General features: G+C 43.2%; 2 protein-coding genes across 7 annotated transcripts in view; one reads left to right on the forward strand and one right to left on the reverse strand.

Annotated features, from left to right (window-relative positions):
- Positions 1-3589, reverse strand: part of LOC114668330 (zinc finger protein 883-like) — a 774734-nt gene extending 771145 nt beyond the window's left edge. For 3 of the 5 annotated variants that reach the window (XM_051924939.1, XM_051924938.1, XM_051924936.1), the window contains exon 1: positions 3495-3589. The gene's annotated coding sequence lies outside the window, so the exon portion shown is untranslated. The remainder of the gene's footprint in view (positions 1-3494) is intronic. The other 2 variants (XM_051924961.1, XM_051924964.1) reach the window with 2 other exon arrangements.
- Positions 1-22280, forward strand: part of LOC114668952 (gastrula zinc finger protein XlCGF26.1-like) — a 29149-nt gene that overhangs the window by 3216 nt on the left and 3653 nt on the right. The window contains exons 1-2 of one of the 2 annotated variants that reach the window (XM_028824996.2): positions 3597-3710; positions 10909-11319. In XM_028824996.2, coding sequence (XP_028680829.1) covers positions 10983-11319 — 337 coding nt within the window. In that variant the 5' untranslated portion in view covers positions 3597-3710; positions 10909-10982. Of the gene's footprint in view, positions 1-3596; positions 3711-10908; positions 11320-22280 lie in introns of those variants that run through there. The other variant, XM_028825002.2, reaches the window with a different exon arrangement.

Raw genomic sequence — 22280 nt, forward strand, 5'->3', positions numbered from 1 at the left:
TCTAGTCGACTGAAAACAAAAGCGTGAACTAATTTCTCAGCATCTTTGAATGTTATAAGAGGTCTAACTTTTGCTATATTTCTTAAGTGAAAAAATGCTGTCCTAGTAATCTGATTAATATGTGAAGAGGTGTCCCGGCTGGACAAAAACCCCAGCTGTCTGTGAGAGCTGTAAGAATCACAATAAAACAGAAAGCAAATCTTGCCAGTAATTTAATTTCATGGCTTGTTAGTGCTTTAACTTTGCCATGTCGAGTCATTCTCATATCCTGGATTCTCTTCCCCTTTCTAAGGATGTAATCCAATTGATTTGAAGGCTAAAATGGAGGAGTAATTCTCTTCACTTTCCTTCCAAGTATTTAATTAAACCCAACAGTGCATGATAAATACACAGAGGTGTAAATGATAACAAGCGAAATGGAGAAATGCTGCTCTCTTTTGTCATTTGCATGTTATTACTAATTAGGAGCCATTAAAAACCAAGACTACAGCTGTTTAAGACTAAAATAAGCAATAAGGGTTCAAAATCTTAACGAGCGAGACAACTAAAGTGAAGCAGAAGTGTTACTTGAGCAGTAAGTGCTTCTTATTAAGCAACTGGTTATTGGGTTGGAGCAAAAACCTGCTCCAGGACCGTGATTGAGGAACCCTGGGGCCTCATGCATAACGCCGTGCATAGAATTCGCACTTTTTAACATGATGTAAGCACAAAATCCAAAATGTGCTTAAACACAGAAAAATCCAGATGCAGGAATCTGTGCGTCCGCCAACTTCCGCTACATAAATCCCACTCAGTGTGGAAATTAACACACGTGAATGCGCCTGCTGTCCCGCCCCAACTCCTCCCAGAATTACACCTCTTTGAATATGCAAATCAATATAAATAGCCCTTAAGCTCAGCCTTCTGTGAAAAGGCAATGGCAAAAGTACGAGGAAAAATAGAAGAATTTCAGCAAATACCAAATGGAGGTAAAGAAAAACATACTATTTGTTGGTTTAAACAGTTATATAAGCAACAAAAGGAAGTTGATCGAGTGACATAGCGTATCGGAGAAACTCGAAAGCTCAAGTTCACAAAGTCGCACAGTGCCCAAAATAAAAAAGAAGTTGTCACATATCAAAGTCGGCATGAAAAGGAGACTCGTAGCCCACCATCTGAGTGTCATATGAAAGCTTATTAGGGTACAGAAAAAAAAAAGGCACACAGTGGGGAAAAAGAACGAAATGTCAACTTTAATCTTGAAATTTCCACTTTAATCACGTAGTTTATTTTGTCATTAAAGTAGAACATCATAAACTTCATCTTAAAATCGTTTAATTTACTAGTTTCTCAAATCCCATCGTAACTAAAGTAACACATTAACTGCTTTGTTGTGTATTTGATCTTATATGTGCTCTGTATGTGTGAATCACTACATGCTCTTCCTCCGACAGGACACAGAATCCATTATATTCATAATATTACAGCTGTCTGAATAATTAAAATACTGAGAAGTATACGTGATATCATTTACATGATATCATTTACATATCCTCTTACATACTTCTCTGCCACTCCCAACTTCCTCATACAATACCACAAACAAGTAAATATTTCTGTTGAAAATTAAAATAAAATGCGTTCAGGTGTCAGTTTACTGAAGCGTCTATTCCTTTTTTTGTATCTAATTGCCTTAAGCTCCAGTAAAGGAACTTCATATGATGAATGCGGCTCTGCCAGTAACCTACTGGCTTCACTCCATTCAAACCCTTCAATTGCTCAGAACGTCCTATCATTCTTTGATGAGTTAAACTAATTTGTTTGCTTGATGTCTACATCTGTGAGGTAGAATTCCAACTCCTCTTGATGTTTGACTTTGTTAGATTGTTTTCCCAATTGCTGCCTTTATTTTATTTTTTTTTAAACATGCAGGTCAGTTCTGTTACACCGTGTTTTGTAATCTTTACACTGAAAAGTGCCTGTTGATGGCTCCTGCTGTCATTGATGCCATTTGAAATAACGTCTGCTTGAGTCTCACACCATAAATGTACAATAAAATGTCCCTCCAAGAGGTTGTCAAAGAAATTCAATAAGCACATCTTAAGTTTAACTAATACACGCAAATCTAGTGGCCTGCCGTTTGGCACTTTGATTTTTAAGCACAGTACATTGAAAGCCAATAGTGAATATTGGTGATCCACAGTTGTGTGACGTGGTCCTACTCACGCTTGTTGGACCTTCACTCCAAACTTCTCAGTTTATTCTACATATGACATTGTGATATAAAGAGTGGTGAGTTCCTGTCAATCTGCTTTAGCATGATTTCTCTAAACTGTCTGACTTGACCTAAACTTTAACTGATAGGGCGACAAAGAAGAAATTAAATATTTGACACACATCAGCAAACAAACAACAGAGGCTGGTCTGCAGGCAGGAGGGGCTATAATGGAATATTAGGAATACTTAAATAAATGTTGATAAATAGTAATGAAAGTAATAAAACACATTTTAGGGTTGTGTACTATAGAAGTAAAGATTTAACTCTGACGGTTTATTCAACGTTTAAAACTGTAATACGTTTATAGCCCGTCTTTAAGGTGACTTGTTAAATGTTGGCGACTATTTCATTTGGACATTCGAGTAAACAACAACAGTCAAACGTTTGTTTTAATCTGACTGACTCGATCAAGTAGAGCCCACAGTTAAGTCCACGTCAATCCATAAAAATTAGGCGGACACAAATTTGTATTGTAATATTCATTTAAATTTTCTTCATACGTTGTTTAGTAACGATAAATATATCCAAACTTTTATTATCATTATTTTTTTCAGAACCGCTAATCATAAATGACGGTGGTAAAAATACACTGCAATCTTAATAATGCACTCGACAGAATGCTATAGTGTAAGATATTGGCACTAGTAGACTATCGTCGCAGATGTATTTTACGAATATACACTCCGTCACTTACAGTCACTTTATCTTAAACGTCCACCTTTAGAAATTACTCCCACCTTTCTTTTTACATATCCATAAGGCAATTGGCTAAAGTAGAACATGAATAACAAATAACACCGATTGGCGATTTGTTAAATAAAAAGGTGATTGACCGCGACGTTTACATTTTCGATTGGCTGATCAGTGCCTGACATACGCAAATTTAATATATGATTGGCTGAAGTAGAAAATGATATTCACGCCCATTTTACTCCGGTCTGCAGCAATATCTACTTGGTCGGTCCCGCTATCAGAAGTATTATACGACAAGGAATTAACATTAATCGGAGGCGATGTCGTTTATGGGCGATTATAAGTAGAAATTGGACTCGAAAACATAAAGTGAAGCGAAATGAACCACAGAGTTCAAGTCGAGAAAAAAAAGCTTAAGACAAAGTGAGGTGAATGACACGAATGCGCTGCTCTCCTGTCATTTAAATAGCACGCTATAATTCTGACTGGAGCAAATGTAAAATACCTTCACCCTTTTTGCGATATGATACTTTTTAAAGCCGACCTACTCAGCAGCCTCTTTCGGTTTGCTATATACAAGCGAGAAGCGCGCGCCGACTTCCGTATCTGCCGCTTTTGGTGACGTCACGGGTCAAAGTACTCCAAACCGTCATAAAGGGCGACAATAGCAGTCAGCTGGAGGCAGAAAAGACGATGGTGTGCCTGTGTGGTTGAGACACTCGGCTTGTCATATTACTTCGGAAAAAAAATAAATAAATAAGTAAGTGATCCGAGTTCGGGTCCGTCACTTTAAGAAATGTGGGATTTCTCATTCCGCACCACTGAATTTCTGTTTGTCATTTCTTTACCGCTTTCTGCGGCTCACTGCACTTTACTTTCTCGATTCCAGTTTCTGCTATAGAGCTCACACAAGCACCGCCCCTGATTTTTCTATTCATTCTGCGCCGTCTGTTTCTTCAGTTCTCTGGGGAATACTTTGAAATCGAGAAGGTGTCGCTTTGATGTATTTATTTGTTTTATATTAAAGAAAAGTAGCACGGCTACAATAGCACACAACTTAGTCAAAGCGCAGCAATTATATTAAAATCTGTTGAATTAAAAAGAAAACCGCTCCTCGGAGAAACATATTTTTTTTTCCTCGATTAAAGGTTTACACTTCATTTTTTCGTTAACTTCCGAGACGTGTGTTTCGAATCTTCCATTTAATCAAGATGGATATGTGTGCAAGCTATGGCGTGCAGTAAGATGCTTTTTAAGATTACTTTTCTTTATTAAATGCTCTGCTCATTCCAAGAATATATAACGTAAACATTGATAATCTGATTTATTTATATACCAAGTATGAAGAGAAAAAAGCATGTGATGCTAATATTTTTTAAATTGTGTTTTACATTTATTGTGGTTGAAAAGTCTTTAAGTGGTAAATTTGCTTAATAGTTTGTTTTGGCGGCATTACAAACATATATATATATATATATATACAGGTGCTGGTCATAAAATTAGAATATCATGACAAAGTTGATTTATTTCAGTAATTCCATTCAAAAAGTGAAACTTGTATATTAGATTCATTCATTACACACAGACTGATGTATTTCAAATGTTTATTTCTTTTAATATTGATGATTATAACTGACAACTAATGAAAGTCCCAAATTCAGTATCTCGGAAAATTAGAATATCAATTAAGACCAATGCAAAAAAAGGATTTTTAGAAATGTTGGCCAACTGAAAGGTATGAACATGAAAAGTATGAGCATGTACAGCACTCAATATTTAGTTGGGGCTCCTTTGGCCTGGATTACTGCAGCAATGTGGCGTGGCATGGAGTCGATCAGTCTGTGGCACTGCTCAGGTGTTATGAGAGCCCATGTTGCTCTGATAGTGGCCTTCAGCACTTCTGAGTTGTTGGGTCTGGCGTATTGCATCTTCCTCTTCACAATACCCCATAGATTTTCTATGGGGTTAAGGTCAGGCGAGTTTGCTGGCCAATCAAGAACAGGGATACCATGGTCCTTAAACCAGGTACTCGTAGCTTTGGCACTGTGTGCAGGTGCCAGGTCCTGTTGGAAAATGAAATCTGCATCTCCATAAAGTTCGTTAGCAGCAGGAAGCATGAAGTGCTCTAAAACTTCCTGGTAGACGGCTGCATTGACCTTGGACCTCAGAAAACACAATGGACCAACACCAGCAGATGACATGGCACCCCAAACCATCACTGACTGTGGAAACTTTACACTGGACCTCACACAACGTGGATTCTGTGCCTCTCCTCTCTTCCTCCAGACTCTGGGACCTTGATTTCCAAAGGAAATGCAAAATTTACTTTCATCAGAGAACATAACTTTGGACCACTCCGCAGCAGTCCAGTCCTTTTTGTCTTTAGCCCAGGCAAGACGCTTCTGACGCTGTCTCTTGTTCAAGAGTGGCTTGACACAAGGAATGCGACAGCTGAAACCCATGTCTTGCATACGTCTGTGCGTGGTGGTTCTTGAAGCACTGACTCCAGCTGCAGTCCACTCTTTATGAATCTCCCCCACATTTTTGAATGGGTTTTGTTTCACAATCCTCTCCAGGGTGCGGTTATCCTTATTGCTTGTACACTTTTTTCTACCACATCTTGTCCTTCCCTTCGCCTCTCTATTAATGTGCTTGGACACAGAGCTCTGTGAACAGCCAGCCTCTTTAGCAATGACCTTTTGTGTCTTGCCCTCCTTGTGCAAGGTGTCAATGGTCGTCTTTTGGACAACTGTCAAGTCAGCAGTCTTCCCATGATTGTGTAGCCTACAGAACTCGACTGAGAGACCATTTAAAGGCTTTTGCAGGTGTTTTGAGTTAATTAGCTGATTAGAGTGTGGCACCAGGTGTCTTCAATATTGAACCTTTTCACAATATTCTAATTTTCCGAGATACTGAATTTGGGACTTTCATTAGTTGTCAGTTACAATCATCAACATTAAAAGAAATAAACATTTGAAATACATCAGTCTGTGTGTAATGAATGAATCTAATATACAAGTTTCACTTTTTGAATGGAATTACTGAAATAAATCAACTTTGTCATGATATTCTAATTTTATGACCAGCACCTGTATATATATATAATATATATATATATATATATATAATATATATATATATATATATAAAGGAGAGTTGGGATCCGTGTGGCTGTGTTTGTGGAGGGACGGAGAGTTAAGGCGGGTGTTGGAGTCACGTGATCATCTCCCCTCCCAATCACTTCATTTTGCTCTGAGCTGAGGCCGTCTTGCTATCCTTTCTCCTTTACTGTTTAGTAGATGCTGTGCTTACTGAATAGTACTTTTTCCTTTAGTGTTTCTTAGTGTTTAGTAGACGCGGTGTGCCGGTGTTCCTGGCGATGTTGCGGTTTAGTGTTACTTTCTACTTCGTTTTTGTACTTTAGTGTTTAATAATAAATAATAATAATTCATTACATTTTATATAGCGCTTTTCTCAGTACTCAAAGCGCTAAAATAGTGAGTGATACTTGGGTGATAGGCTACACTGATAGCAGTGTAGAAGCAGCACAGCACAACGGAGCCGGTAGGACAGGCGGGTGTGGTAGCGTAGGTGAGCGGCGATAGCAAGCCGCAGAAAGCAAAGCAGGAGGAGGAAGCAGGATTTGGATGTTCCAATACACAGCCATAAACAGTAACGCTTGGTAATTTCAGGCGTGATCGCCCCGGAGCCATAAGCCATAAACCAGGTTAGTATGAACATCAGATCAGTTCCCGGTCGTAGAGTACTGTAAGATGAAACGGGAGCAGATCAGCATAGCGAATATAATCACGGAGACAGATCATCCCGAGGTGCTAGATCGCCAGGTACAAAGAAATGTTCGTAGGTCTCGTCCCGTGATCCACAGACTCAGCTGTTCCCAGTAAAGTGGAGTCCACAAAATCTGTAAATATTAAGCCAAATCCATGCAATTTGAGTCAGCTGTATCCACGAACTACGTACAATAAATGAAATAAAACAAGCGTAAGAAAGTGCAGAATTAAGACGAATTTTGCGAAACGTGTTAACAGGGAGGAGCGGCAACAACAAGCGTGCGCCAGCGTCCCCTCACCTGCTACAATAAAGCAGTTATAATAAAGAAGTTTAGTAGACTTTTACTTTATCTCATTTAGTGTTCTTCCCGGCGGTGTTGACGTTTTTTAGTGTTAGTGTCTACTTAGTGTTTGTGTTTAGTGTTATGGAAGGAGTGATCTTACCACTATCAGATTTTGCAATGAATGAGTTGGTAAATAATGATTATTTATCAACAGATCACATGAGCAAATTCAACGAAATTTTAGCTGCGCATACAATTTTCCAACCTCAAGAGGTTTTTGCTAATGTGGACTCCTGACATACCTATAATGTCCATTCCACAAAATGCAAAACATATTCAAATATTACCTTCTGCAGCTACTGAACGAGTGACTCACTGGGTGTGTACCTATTATGGTGGTGCTGTAATTCATGTCTATGACAGTTTAAACGCTGATAAAAAATTCAACCTCACCAAAGAGCAGCTTCGTTTCCTTCATGCTTTGTTTCCTTACAAACCTCCCATAGTTTATGAAGACGCACAGCAACAATTAAATCATACAGATTCTGGTGTATTCTCAATTGCATTTGCTGTGTGTATTTCTTTAGGTATTGACCCAAGTGATCAAGTTTTTACTATTTCTTCAATGCGAAATCACTTACAAATAATTTTTGTTACTCGACAATTGCTTCCATTCCCTGTCGAAAGTAGCCGACGGGCGACACCAGTTACAAGTATTCAGTGCGTTCAAAGACCTGTACGAAGTACGGCCACTAACACAGTCACTCATAAAAGGGGAGATGACTCTGCAGGAAATGGGTATTGAAACTACCTTGGAAGACATGCAATCAACGAGGCGATTAAACGGATCTCAAGAGAGGTCTTTAGGTAGGAAAAAAAGCGCTTGGCTGCTAAAACCATATATATATACACATATATATACACATCTATATAAATAAAAATGTAAATGTTCGTTTGTTCAAAAAACGTTAAATCTCCGAAAGTTCTTCACCGATTGCTTTGAAATTTTGACATAACGTTGCATTCGAATATATATTATATATATATATATATATATATAATAATATAGATGTCACACCTGTGACAGGTAAAAACATGCTTTTTTTGAAAACACAGCGCCATCTGTCGGACGTAAAAGCAACACACGCTATACTAAATATTTTACGATTCTATTTCAATGTTTCGATCACATACATTTGTAAGTACGTGAATAAAGGCAGCGACATGGCAGTTTTGGCGTGCAACCAGAAAGAAGTGATAGGAATGCGGTCATACATAACGATGAAATCGCACAGTATTAGGCTGGAAGATACATAAGCAGCAATGAAGCTGTATGGCGAATTCTTTCATTTCCCATACATGAACGAAGTCCAGATGTTGTTCATTTAGCAGTACATCTAGAAAATGGACAACGCGTTTATTTCACAACTGCAAATGTGCAACAAATAGCTCTGAATCCACCGGCTACAATGTTTACTGCTTTCTTTACGTTATGTCAAAATTACGCGTTTGCGAAAACACTGCTGTATTCGGAAGTGCCTACGTATTACACATGGAATGTGAGTAGAAAATCATTTGAACAATGCAAGCGAGGAGAGCGAGTCAACAGACAACCTGGCATATTCAAAGAAACTACGATAGATAGACTGTGCACCGTGCATCCCAATCAAGATGAATGCTTCTTTGTTCACATGCTGTTGGTAAATGTGCCCGGTCCAACGTCTTTCCAGCAATTGAGAATTGTCAACGGCGTTACACATGCCACTTTCCGAAGTACATGTCAACCTCTGAATTTATTGGAGAACGACCGACACTGGGATGTATACATTAATGACGCGTGCAACACGTCACATCCAAATCAAATTCATGCATTGTTTGCATTCATATTGACCGCCTGCTCTCCTTCATCTCCAACACAGTTATTGGAGAAATATAAGTCGCACATGGCTGAAGATATTTTCCGTCGAATACGCAAGTAAAATTCAAATATAAACATGGATTTCACAGCAGAAATCTACAACTAAGCATTGATAATGGTTGAAGATATGTGCTTAGAAATCGCGAACAAAGTTCTCAATCAATTGGGAATGCCATCACCGAACCGATCTGCTGCTGCTTCATTCGATGTAGAATTGCGTCGTGAACAAAATTACAACACGGGTGATCTTTTGTCGTGTGTACAATCAAATATTCCTAAGCTAACGCTTCAGCAAAAAGGCATTTACGATCAATTAATGCAAACTGTCAATAACGGGGTTGGAGAAATCTGGAAATTGGGAACGGAAAGGTGCCGGTTGATTTGACCTCAGGATGAATTTCATTGCCTCATAACTTCTGCAATTTAGTGACGTCAAAAGAAGAATTGGTTGAAAAAGTATTTCCCAATATTCAAACCAATTATAAGAATCACGATTGGCTGAGTGAACGAGCTATTCTTGCTGCCAAAAACAAAGACGTCTACGAACTTAACAGTATTATTCAGTCTAACATTCTGCACAGACAATGGAACAACAAAAAATATTGTATACCCACAAGCATTGTGAAATTAAACATATTAGAAACGTGCGCTTTCTCTTTTCTTTCTTTTCCATTTGACCAGACTGAGCCACAGCAATGCGTGGCTGGGTACAGCTATATATATATATATATATAATTATATTCATTGCATTTGTAGTCTGAATCACAATCTGATTGTATGGGTGGTTACCTACCAGGTAACGTTTGTGGTTGGTCAGCAAGTCAGCTAACATCTGCCACGGTGCCCTCTTTCAGTTGCGAGAAGCAGATCATACATTGGTTGAAATAGTTTTACTGTCAAATAATGCATATGCATATAGATATATAGATATACACATACACACACATATACAGTATACATACACATATACATCTATACTAATAAAAGGCAAAGCCCTCACTAACTCACTCATCACTAATTCTCCAACTTCCCGTATAGTTTGAAGGCTGAAATTTGGCAGGCTCATTCCTTACAGATTACTTACAAAAGTTAAGCAGGTTGCATTTCAAAATTCTACACGTAACGGTCATAACGGTCGACAATGTCCGCCATGTTAAACTTTCTTATTTATGGCCCCATCTTCACGAAATTTGGTAGGCGGCTTCCCTGCGCTAACCAAAACCGATGTACGTACTTATTTCGGTGGTATGACACCACTGTCGGCCGCCATATTGAACTTTCCAACGGTCTTTGTTACTTAATGGGCCCATCTTCAAGAAATTTGGTATGCGGGTTCCCAACGCTAACTGAATCCTACTTACGTACATATATACATCCACAGCCTGCAGCTCGGTCCACACTCTGAATCCTCCAGGCACTCCTGAGCATAATCTAATTTTGAAGGTTGGGGCACCAATAATGTTACTGAGAAACTTACAGCCACCGAAACTTATGGCACGAGACTTCAGGTCACGTGCCTGCAAAAGAACCTAAATAGAACCTAACGGGCAATTATTTTTACTGGCGTTGGCTCAGGGGAGAGAGTTTTTATTCCTCGCATCCCTGTTATACCCTCTGATCTCACATTTTAATTCAAACGCCCCCAATTTCCAGTAAGGCTCTGCTTCACAATGACAATAAGTCTCAGGGACAGACCCTACAAAAGGTTGGCATTGATTTGAGGCAAGACTGCTTTTCACATGGCCAACTGTACGTTGCATGCTCAAGAGTAAGCTCAGTGCACAGCTTCGTCATATTACAACCGGAGGGGCGAACCGACAACGTGGTATACAAAGAGATCCTTAACAAATAATTATTGGTACATTTTCCCTCAGTTTATTATTTAAAATTTCAAAGCAGTACTTCGCGCGGGTATTTTGCTAGTTAATATAGTACTAAAAATATTTTTTTATTATTTATTTTTAGATCTGATTGGTGTATTTATAACAGAATTAAACCCCGTTCCCGAGGAAACGTCTGCCATTTACTGTAACACCAAGATGGATGTGAAAGAGGAGACATGTAAGGCTGAAATAAACACCATGGAGATAACGAGTATAAATATGAATGAGGAGGATTTGGTAGGGGAGTCTGTTCACCCTAAACAGGAAAGTCTCCAGATTAAAGATGAGGCTTATGAACTGGTAACCGTGGGCATTAAAGAGGAGGCTGAGGAGACGTCCGTCAGCATTGAGACGCACAAATATAAAATCATTGAGCACGACGGCATCAAGTTGAGGTCTGAATCATTACAGTCTGACACAGAGACGACTGAGGATATTTTGCCTGTTGGAACTCATGATGATCAACCACCACCGACACATCAGTCTGGAGAAAGTAAGTGTGGAATTAAAATAAGATTTAGTTGTATTATTGGGATTATGGGCCCAAAAGGGAGGTCTTGTTCACTTAATGTAAATGGATAGGTTTAGTATGTTTCAAGTCAAAATTATTTCTTCACACTCCTGGTATATTTGCCACATGAAGTTGTGTTCTAAAGTGAACTTTTTTTTTAATGTTTTAAAAAATACCTAACTTGCTGATGCACTTTATAATGGAGGTAAAGGGCACTGGGGTCAAGATGTGAAAAACAAAGACCTTAAACTTACCAAAATATGTTCCTTTTTTGAGACTTCACACCAAACATTTTAAACACCTTAAGCACCTACATAAATAAAATATAATATTATTATTATTACTATTATTGTGAGAGTTATCCCTTTTGAAATGAAACCCGCTGTGTGCCTCACCTTCCTCCTCATTTTCTTACATGGAACCCTTCCGCCTCAGGGACGTGGTTTGGTTTACTCCAGCGTGTACTTTGTCTTCAAGTACTGTTATTGACATTGAATTTTAATGTCCAGATAAGAGTGGCTGACTCTGTTCAGTAGCCAACTGGAAAATAATCACATGATCAGTTAGTGTCTACCCTTCCAAAGATAAAAAGTTGTACCAGCGTGATGATTCAAATTGTGAGTTTCCGCCGTGAGGCAGGGATTAACAGCGTACTTCAATCTGCACAGAGAGTGAAGATTCTCAACAAGATGGAGAGATGTACTTTAGCCCATCATGTTTATCTCCTTTAATCGATTTTTGTCGGGCCGTGAGAGAGGCTTGCAGGGAATGTTATTTTAGGTCTTCCTCCGCTAAGGTCTCTAGTAAGTCAGTTCCATCATTACCTGTGCTGTTTACTTGGAAAAATGAGATGGATGTGACTTGCAGAACAAGTTATTTGATAAATTGCATCAATTTTTTGCGAGGTCCATACGGCAGAGCAATCTTTTCAGCAGCAGATGGCATCGTGAATGCACTTCAACAAAATCATACCAGTTTAGAAATCTGCATACAAATCTGTAATGCGCATTTCAAATGTAGAATCATACTGAATCACACTTGCCAAGTTTGATCACTGTGAATTATTTGGGTTCAGATGACCTAAAATAAATTATACAGAACAAATAAGGAGTGTGCGCCATACGGGTTGCAGCCAAACCACATGTACTTCAGAAGAGATCATCCACCTGAAGCTAAGCATGTTCAGTCCCAGCCAGTACTAGGATGGTAGACCTACTAGGATGGTAGACCATCTAGGAAAAGCTTGGGCTGGTGCTGGGAAAGATGTTGGTAACAGCAGCAGGAGGCACTTACACTTTGGTCTGTGTGCGGATCCTGTGTTTGGGGACACTGTGATTGTAAAATGGCGGCGTCCTTAGAATGAGATGTAAAACCGAGGTGCTGACTCTCTGTGGTCATTAAAGATCCCTGGGCATTCCTGGAAAAGAGTAGGGTGTATCGCCGATGTCCAGGCTAAATTGCCCACTACGGTCTAGTCATTCTGTCCCCCTTAATTATCCCCTGTCTGTAATTGGCCAACTATCTCTCATACCTTCATCACCTATTAGCTCATTTATGGTGAGTGTACTGATGCAGAAAATGGCTGCCATTGCATCATCGATGTAGATGTTGTACATTGGTGGTGGTTGAAGTGGTTCTCTTCTGCCTATGTAAAACACTTTGAGTAGCTAGAATAGCACTATATAAATGTAAAAGATTATTATCCACATAAAAATAGGATCAAGAACCAAATTTGCATTTATCTGCATTTAAACTCATGGCAAGATGTTCAATAAATCCTCTGCATTGTAAGAGGAAAATGTTAATATGCTAGATCGCAGGCCTAGAAGACCAAAGCAGAAGGTGAATACTGAACATAGACACTTTATGAACAGACAAAGAAGTTGATGGTAAGGATGCACTTGGATGGTGAGAAGCTAGAGATTTCTAGATAAAAATGTAAATAATTATGATATCCATTTATGATGTAGGGCAGTGGCTCCAAACTCAATCCTGGGGGCCAACTGTGGCTGCAGGTTTTTGATCCAGCCAGATTCACAATCGGTGATAATAATCAATAACAACTGATATCACTTAATTAGCTCATCTTTTTTCACTCTTATTCTGCATTCAGAAAACCACAACAGTATGTTTTTTACATTTATGAGACATTTAGAAATATTTCTATTTTTTCTAAAGCTATAAATGCTTAACTCTCTTTTGTTGTTTTTCTATTATTTCCTCCTTTTCCTGTGTAGTTTGCTCGCTTCATTTAACCCTCATAGTGACAATTAACAGCCAGCACAGCAGACACCCGGGGTGATGACAGCAGCAACGACTTCAGTGTCAGACTCACTAATTAGTAAATAATGAGTAAAATAACCAGAGCACCTGGAAAAGCAGAATGAAAATAAGGATGAAAATAATGTTAACAGCTTAAAAAAATAACTACATGTTTTCCATATAATTGCTTATTACATTTTAATAAAAATCTACCAAACTTTGTAATTTCTACATTGACTCCAACTCACAGAAACTGGGAAATAATCCATCCATCCATTGTCTCCCGCTTATCCGAGGTCGGGTCGCGGGGGCAGCAGCTTGAGCAGAGATGCCCAGACTTCCCTCTCCCCGGCCACTTCTTCTAGCTCTTCCGGGAGAATCCCAAGGCGTTCCCAGGCCAGTCGAGAGACATAGTCCCTCCAGCGTGTCCTGGGTCTTCCCCGGGGCCTCCTCCCGGTTGGACGTGCCCGGAACACCTCACCAGGGGGCGTCCAGGAGGCATCCTGATCAGATGCCCGAGCCACCTCATCTGACTCCTCTCGATGCGGAGGAGCAGCGGCTCTACTCTGAGCCCCTCCCCGGATGACTGAGCTTCTCACCCTATCTTTAAGGGAAAGCCGAGACACCCTGCGGAGGAAACTCATTTCAGCCGCTTGTATTCGCGATCTCGTTCTTTCGGTCACTACCCATAGTTCATGACCATAGGTGAGGGTAGGAACATAGATCGACTGGTAAATTGAGAGCTTCGCCTTGCGGCTCAGCTCCTTTTTTACCACGACAGACCGATGCAGTGCCCGCATTACTGCGGATGCCGCACCGATCCGCCTGTCGATCTCACGCTCCATTCTTCCCTCACTCGTGAACAAGATCCCGAGATACTTGAACTCCTCCACTTGAAGCAGGATCTCGCTACCAACCCTGAGAGGGCACTCCCCCCTTTTCCGGCTGAGGACCATGGTCTCGGATTTGGAGGTGCTGATTCTCATTCCAGCCGCTTCACACTCGGCTGCGAACCGATCCAGAGAGAGCTGAAGATCACGGCCTGATGAAGCAAACAGGACAACATCATCTGCAAAAAGCAGTGACCCAATCCTGAGCCCACCAAACCGGACCCCCTCAACACCCTGGCTGCGCCTAGAAATTCTGTCCATAAAAGTTATGAACAGAATCGGTGACAAAGGGCAGCCCTGGCGGAGTCCAACTCTCACTGGAAACGGGTTCGACTTACTGCCGGCAATGCGGACCAAGCTCTGGCACCGATCGTACAGGGACCGAACAGCCCTTATCAGGGGGCCGGTACCCCATACTCTCGGAGTACCCCCCACAGGATTCCCCGAGGGACACGGTCGAATGCCTTTTCCAAGTCCACAAAACACATGTAGACTGGTTGGGGCAAACTCCCATGCACCCTCCAGGACCATGCTAAGGGTATAGAGCTGGTCCACTGTTCCGCGACCAGGACGAAAACCACACTGTTCCTCCTGAATCCGAGGCTCGACTATCCGACGGACCCTCCTCTCCAGGACCCCTGAATAAACTTTTCCAGGGAGGCTGAGGAGTGTGATCCCTCTGTAGTTGGAACACACCCTCCGGTCCCCCTTCTTAAAGAGGGGGACCACCACCCCAGTCTGCCAATCCAGAGGCACTGTCCCTGATGTCCATGCGATGTTGCAGAGGCGTGTCAACCAAGACAGTCCTACAACATCCAGAGCCTTGAGGAACTCCGGGCGTATCTCATCCACCCCCGGGGCCCTGCCACCAAGGAGTTTTTTGACCACCTCGGTGACCTCAGTCCCAGAGATGGGGGAGCCCACCTCTGAGTCCCCAGGCTCTGCTTCCTCATTGGAAGGCATGTTAATGGGATTGAGGAGGTCTTCGAAGTACTCCCCCCCACCGACCCACAACGTCCCGAGTCGAGGTCAGCAGCGCACCATCCCCACCATATACAGTGTTGACACTGCACTGCTTCCCCTTCCTGAGACGCCGGATGGTGGACCAGAATCTCCTCGAAGCCGTCCGAAAGTCGTTCTCCATGGCCTCCCCAAACTCCTCCCACGCCCGAGTTTTTGCCTCAGCAACCACCAAAGCCGCATTCCGCTTGGCCTGCCGGTACCTATCAGCTGCCTCCAGGGTCCCACAGGACAAAAGGGTCCTGTAGGACTCCTTCTTCAGCTTGACGGCATCCTTCACCACCGGTGTCCACCAACGGGGTTCGGGGATTGCCGCCACGACAGGCACCGACCACCTTACGGCCACAGCTCCGGTCAGCCGCCTCAACAATAGAGGCACGGAACATGGCCCATTCGGACTCGATGTCCCCCACCTCCCTCGGGACATGGTCGAAGTTCTGCCGGAGGTGGGAGTTAAAGCTACTTCTGACAGGGGGCTCTGCCAGACGTTCCCAGCAGACCCTCACAACACGTTTGGGCCTACCACGCCTGACCGGCATCCTCCCCCACCATCGAAGCCAACTCACCACCAGGTGGTGATCAGTTGACAGCTCCGCCCCTCTCTTCACCCGAGTGTCCAAGACATGTGGCCGCAAGTCAGACGACACGACCACAAAGTCGATTATCGAACTCAGGCCTAGGGTGTCCTGGTGCCAAGTGCACATATGAACACCCCTATGCTTGAACATGGTGTTCGTTATGGACAATCCGTGACGAGCACAGAAGTCCAATAACAAAACACCGCTCGGGTTCAGATCGGGGGGGCCATTCCTCCCAATCACGCCCTTCCAGGTCTCACTGTCATTGCCCACGTGAGCATTGAAGTCTCCCAGCAGAATGAGGGAGTCCCCAGAAGGTATGCCCTCTAGCACCCCCTCCAGGGACTCCAAAAAGGGTGGGTACTCCGAACTGCTGTTCGGTGCATACGCACAAACAACAGTTAGGACCCGTCCCCCCACCCGAGGCGAAGGGAGGCTACCCTCTCGTCCACCGGGGTAAACCCCAATGTACAGGCTCCAAGTCGGGGGGCAATAAGTATACCCACACCCGCTCGGCGCCTCTCACCGGGGGGCAACTCCAGAGTGGTACAGAGTCCAGCCCCTCTCAAGGAGATTGGTTCCAGAGTCCAAGCTGTGCGTCGAGGTGAGTCCGACTATATCTAGCCGGAACCTCTCAACTTCGCACACTAGCTCAGGCTCCTTCCCCTTCAGAGAGGTGACATTCCACGTCCCAAGAGCCAGCTTCTGTAGCCGAGGATCGGACCGCCAAGGTCCCCCGCCTTCGGCCACCACCCAACTCACACTGCACCCGACCTCCTTGGCCCCTCCCATAGGTGGTGAGCCCATGGGAAGGGGGACCCACGTTGCCTCTTCAGGCTGTGCCCGGCCGAGCCCCATGGGTGCAGGCCGGCCACCAGGCGCTCGCCATCGAGCCCCACCTCCAGGCCTGGCTCCAGAGTGGGGCCCCGGTGACCCGCGTCCGGGGCAAGGGAAAACGGCGTCCAAAGTTTTCATTCATCATAGAAGGTTTGAACCGCTCTTTGTCTCATCCCTCACCTAGGACCAGTTTGCCTTGGATGGCCCTACCAGGGGCATAAAGCCCCGGACAACAGAGCTCCTAGGATCATTGGGACACGCAAACCCCCTCCACCACGATAAGGTGGGAAATAATGACTCGCTTAATTAGGCTAAGAGTCACATGAAAAATGGAAGTTGGTTGGAACAAAAACCTGCAGCCACAGTGGGTCCCCAGGATCGAGTTTGGGAAACACGGATGTAGGGAAAAATAAAGCACGTTCTTTCACTTTTGGGTTTAAGATATACATGAAGTAACCAGAGCTACATTGGAAACAAACTTCACAAGCGCAGAAGAGGCAGGAGGAAAATATTGCTTGATCATGGAAGGAGCTTTATCTAAAAGTGGGTCAATAAAAGAATTCACGTTAGCACCAATAAAACGTTCAAAGCTATGAAATGCTAAAATGTTTGCAAACATATAAAAACAGAAAGCATTTGTGTATGTTCTGGGGCCAGAAATCAAACAAAAAGAGAGCTTCCTACCTACTAGCATAGCTAGAATATAGCAGGACCTTTACTCCTTGAGGCAAGAATCTTGTGCTGTATTGAGTTCTTCTTCTTTTGGCTCCTCCCATTAGGGGTTGCCACAGCAGATCATCTTCTTCCATATCTTTCTGCCCTTTCCATCTTGCTCTTACACCCATCACCTACATGTCCTCTCTCACCACATCCATAAACCTTCTCTTAGTCCTTCCTCTTTTCATCTTCCCTGGCAGCTCTAGCCTTAGCATCCTTCTCCTAATATACTCAGCATCTCTACTCTGCACATGTCCAAACCAACGCAGTCTCACCTCTCTACATTTCTCTCCCACCTGGTCCCACCTGAACTGACCCTCTAATGTCCTCATTTGTAATCCTGTCGATCCTCGTCACACCCAATGCAAATGTTAGCATCTTTAACTCTGCCACCTCCAGCTCTGTCTCCTGCTTTCTGTTCAGTGCCACCTTCTCCAACCCATATAACATAGCTGGTCTCACTACCGTCCAGTAGACCTTCCCTTTCACTCTTGCTGATATCCATCTGTCACAAATCACTCCTGACACTCCTCTCCACCCACTCCACCCAGCCTGCACTCTCTTCTTCACCTCTTTTCCACAATCCCCATTACACTGTACTTTTGATGCCAAGTATTTAAACTCATCCACCCTCACCAGCTCTACACCCTGCATCCTCACCATTCCACTGACCTCCCTCCCATTCACTCACATGTATTCTGTCTTGGTGTTTCTACTGACCTTCATTCCTCTCCTCTCCTCTCCAGAGCATATCTCCACCTCTCCAGGGTCTCCTCAACCTGCACCCTACTGTCACTACAGATCACAATGTTATCAACAAACATCATAGTCCACCATAGTCCATGGGGACTCCTGTCTAATCTCGTCTGTCAACCTGTCCATCACCATTGCAAATAAGAAAGGGCCTCAGAGCTGATCCCTGATGTAATCCCACCTCCACCTTGAATGCATCCGTCACTCCTACCACAGACCTCACCACTGTCACACTTCCCTCATACAAATCCTGTACAACTCTTACGTACTTCTCTGCCACTCCCGACTTCCTCATACAATACCACAGCTCCTCTCGAGGCACCCTGTCATATGCTTTCTCCAGGTCCACAAAGACGCAATGCAACTCCTTCTGGCTTTCTCTAAACTTCTCCATCAACACCCTCAGAGCAAACATCGCATCTGTGGTGCTCATTCTTGGCATGAAACCATATTGCTGCTCACTAATCATCACCTCACTTCTTAACCGAGCTTCCTCTACTCTTTCCCATAACTTCATGCTGTGGCTCATCAATTTTATTCCCCTGTAGTTACTGCAGTCCTGCTCATCCCCCTTATTCTTAAATATCTGCACCAGTACACTTCTGCACTCCTCAGGCATCCTCTCACTTTCCAAGATTCCATTAAACAATCTGGTTATAAACTCCACTGCCATCTCTCCTAAACACCTCCATGCTTCTACAGGGTATGTCATCTGGACCAACGGCCTTTCCATTCTTCATTTTCTCCATAGTTGTCTTTACTTCCTCCTTGCTAATCTGTTGCACTTCCTGATTCACTATCTCCACATCATCCAACCTCTTCTCTGTCTCTTCATTTATCATCCTCTCAAAGTACTCTTTCCATCTTCTCAACACACTCTCCTCAATTGTGAGTACGTTTCCATCTTTATCCTTTATCACCCTAACCTGCTGCACATCTTTCCCAGCTTGGTCCCTCTGTCTAGCCAATTGGTACTGGTCCTTTTCTCCCTCCTTAATGTCCGACTTCTCATACAACTCATCATACTCCTTTTCTTTTGCCTTTGCCACCTCTCTCTCCACCTTGCGCCTTATCTCCTTGTACTCTTGTCTACTTTCTGCATCTCTCTGACTATCCCACTTCTTCTTTGCCATCCTCTTCTTCTGTATACTCTCCTGTATTTCCCCATTCCACCATCAGGTTTCCTTTTCCTCCTTCCTCTGTCCAGATGTCACGCCAAGAACCCTTCTTGCTGTCACCCTTACTACATCTGCTGTAGTTTCCCAACTGTCTGGTAACTCTTCACTGCCACCCAGTGCCTGTCTCACCTCCTTCCTAAACTCAACCTTGCAGTCTTCCTTTTTCAACTTCCACCATTTGATCCTTGACTCTGACTTCATTCTCTTCCTCTTCTTGATCTCCAGCATCATCCAACAGACCACCATCCTATGCTGCTGAACTACACTTTCCCCTGCTACCACTTTGTAGTCTTCAATCTCCTTCAGATTGACTCTTCTGCATAGGATGTAATCTACCTGTGTGCATCTTCCTCCACTCTTGTATGTAACCCTATGTTCCTCCCTCTTCATAAAATATGTATTGTGCTGTATTGAGGGCTGAAGTAAAATAAAGATGATGTTCTTACAGTTAGGAGTTGAACACAAGACATCAACAAACTGTCATGTGGACGAAGTGCGCCGTGGCTCTTTGGAAATGAGCCGTGTGTCCTGTACTTCTCTGCATTATTGATTTATATAAGATCATTATCACTCAATCTTTTCTGAGTAGTAGACACTGACCTCTCAATCCATGGAAGAATATTAAGATTAGCCATTGTAGCAGAGAATAGAAAAAAAGGAAGAAAAACGGTTTAGTAAAACCTGTAATAGCATAGGAGTGCAGGACGAGGTGATGACAGCAAGGCAGATCAACTGTCTCTTAATAACCCACACTCTGAAACCCAGTATAAACCCAATAACCAGTTAACAATTGCTGTGGGCTCACGGTAGACCCCGGAAATGTGAGGGGCAAACAAACCCACATTATTGTTAAGCCCTAACCCTACACCCCCCCCCCCCCCCCCCCAGCAAACCCAGCCCATCAGAATGCAAAAAAATTCAGAAAGGAACTCCAATACCAAATGATTTAAATATAAAAGAGCTTGAAAGTAAGAAATAACACTGCAGGGTATTTAGCAAATTGATCGTATTTCTAATAATGCTGTTAAACAATTCTTGACAAGAAACAATCAGATAGGCCAAGCAATGATACAGAAAAAGATATACATCACTTCTAATGTCATCTTGGGATCGGTGAAGAGACGGTGTGAGCCTGCGTGTGTTAGATAAACTCTGCCTAGAATTATCCAGGTTGTGTCCTTCAAGTCTGCCCTGTTTAAAAAAAGTTGCAAGATTTAGAAGATTTGCTCTACTTGTCCTTCAGGGCATTATCCATCCATCCATTTTCCAACCCGCTGAATCCGAACACAGGGTCACGGGGGTCTGCTGGAGCCAATCCCAGCCAACACAGGGCACAAGGCAGGAACCAATCCTGGGCAGGGTGCCAACCCACCGCAGGACACACACACAAACACACCCACACACCAAGCACACACTAGGGACAATTTAGAATCGCCAATCCACCTAACCTGCATGTCTTTGGACTGTGGGAGGAAACCGGAGCGCCCGGAGGAAACCCACTTAGACACGAGGAGAACATGCAAACTCCACACAGGGAGGACCCGGGAAGCGAACCCAGGTCTCCCAACTGCGAGGCAGCAGTGCTACCCACTGTGCCACCGTGCCACCCTTCAGGGCATTAAATTAAATTAAATCTTAAAATCTACTTTAATTAACTGCACTTATTGAAACGTGAAGTGTAACATTTTGTACTTACATTGTGGAAAGATCAGCCCAGCAACAGACAGACACAGACTCACAATGTCCCAAAACACACACATTTACATTTCTTCCTTTACAGTACCATGCAACGCACAAATCACCAACAGTGTTCCAATCACTACCATAAACTCAGTCCTTTCCTCTCTTCTTCTTCTGCCACCTCCACTCCTCTTCTCGCAAGCTCTGTCCTCTGCCTCCTGACTCCGACTCCTCAAATGGAGTGAGGTGGCCCCTTTTATGTTGCACCTGGATGAACTTCCTGCACCACTTCCTGGTTTGGTGAAAGTGTTGCATGGGCATCCAGAAGCATTCCAGGTGCACTTAGATTCTTTTCCGGCAGCACTTCCTAGTGTGGTGGAAGTGCTGCAGTTCAGTGCTCCAGGATTGTCCATGCACCCCTTGGCAGTGGCCATGGGCCCTCACAGGGTTGGGTTTCCATGCTCCAAGCCCGTGACCCCGATGTAATGTAGGGGGGCTGCTCTCTTGCATCCCGGGGGAGATATTGCCTCTCTCCCGGCTCTTCCATTCTCCAGGCATTCTGGCTGGGCAAGGGTCCCAGCCATCCGTCACACCATAAAATTTTTGAGCTTGATAATTATCGAAGATGACTGGTCAGGATTAACCGTTAAGGTGTTGTCGTGCCTGGTTTTGTGGATTTTCTTCACTAGGCTAAGAGTTGCTGAATCAGGAGTACTACCCAAGAGAGGCTATCATTATGAACAAGTAAGGAGATTCATTATTTAGCTTAATTATAATGGTACAGGAACACAAAAAAATATTTGGTAGAGGCTGTGGAGCAAGGGGTGAGCAACAGAGAGCAGCTAGTGTGCTACCATTCGCCATAAGCATCACATTGACTCCCATGTGGCACAAAGCTAACCGGTCTTAGCTTCACTTGCTACCCTCTTTCCTGAATACACAAATAACTGCACTGATCCTGCATCATACAATGCTTTGTTCATCCATCTGCTTTCCTTTGATTTGAATAGGTGATTTTTATATACATT

The sequence above is a fragment of the Erpetoichthys calabaricus genome, chromosome 1 (genome assembly GCF_900747795.2).
Source record: "Erpetoichthys calabaricus chromosome 1, fErpCal1.3, whole genome shotgun sequence".
Taxonomy (NCBI): domain Eukaryota; kingdom Metazoa; phylum Chordata; class Cladistia; order Polypteriformes; family Polypteridae; genus Erpetoichthys; species Erpetoichthys calabaricus.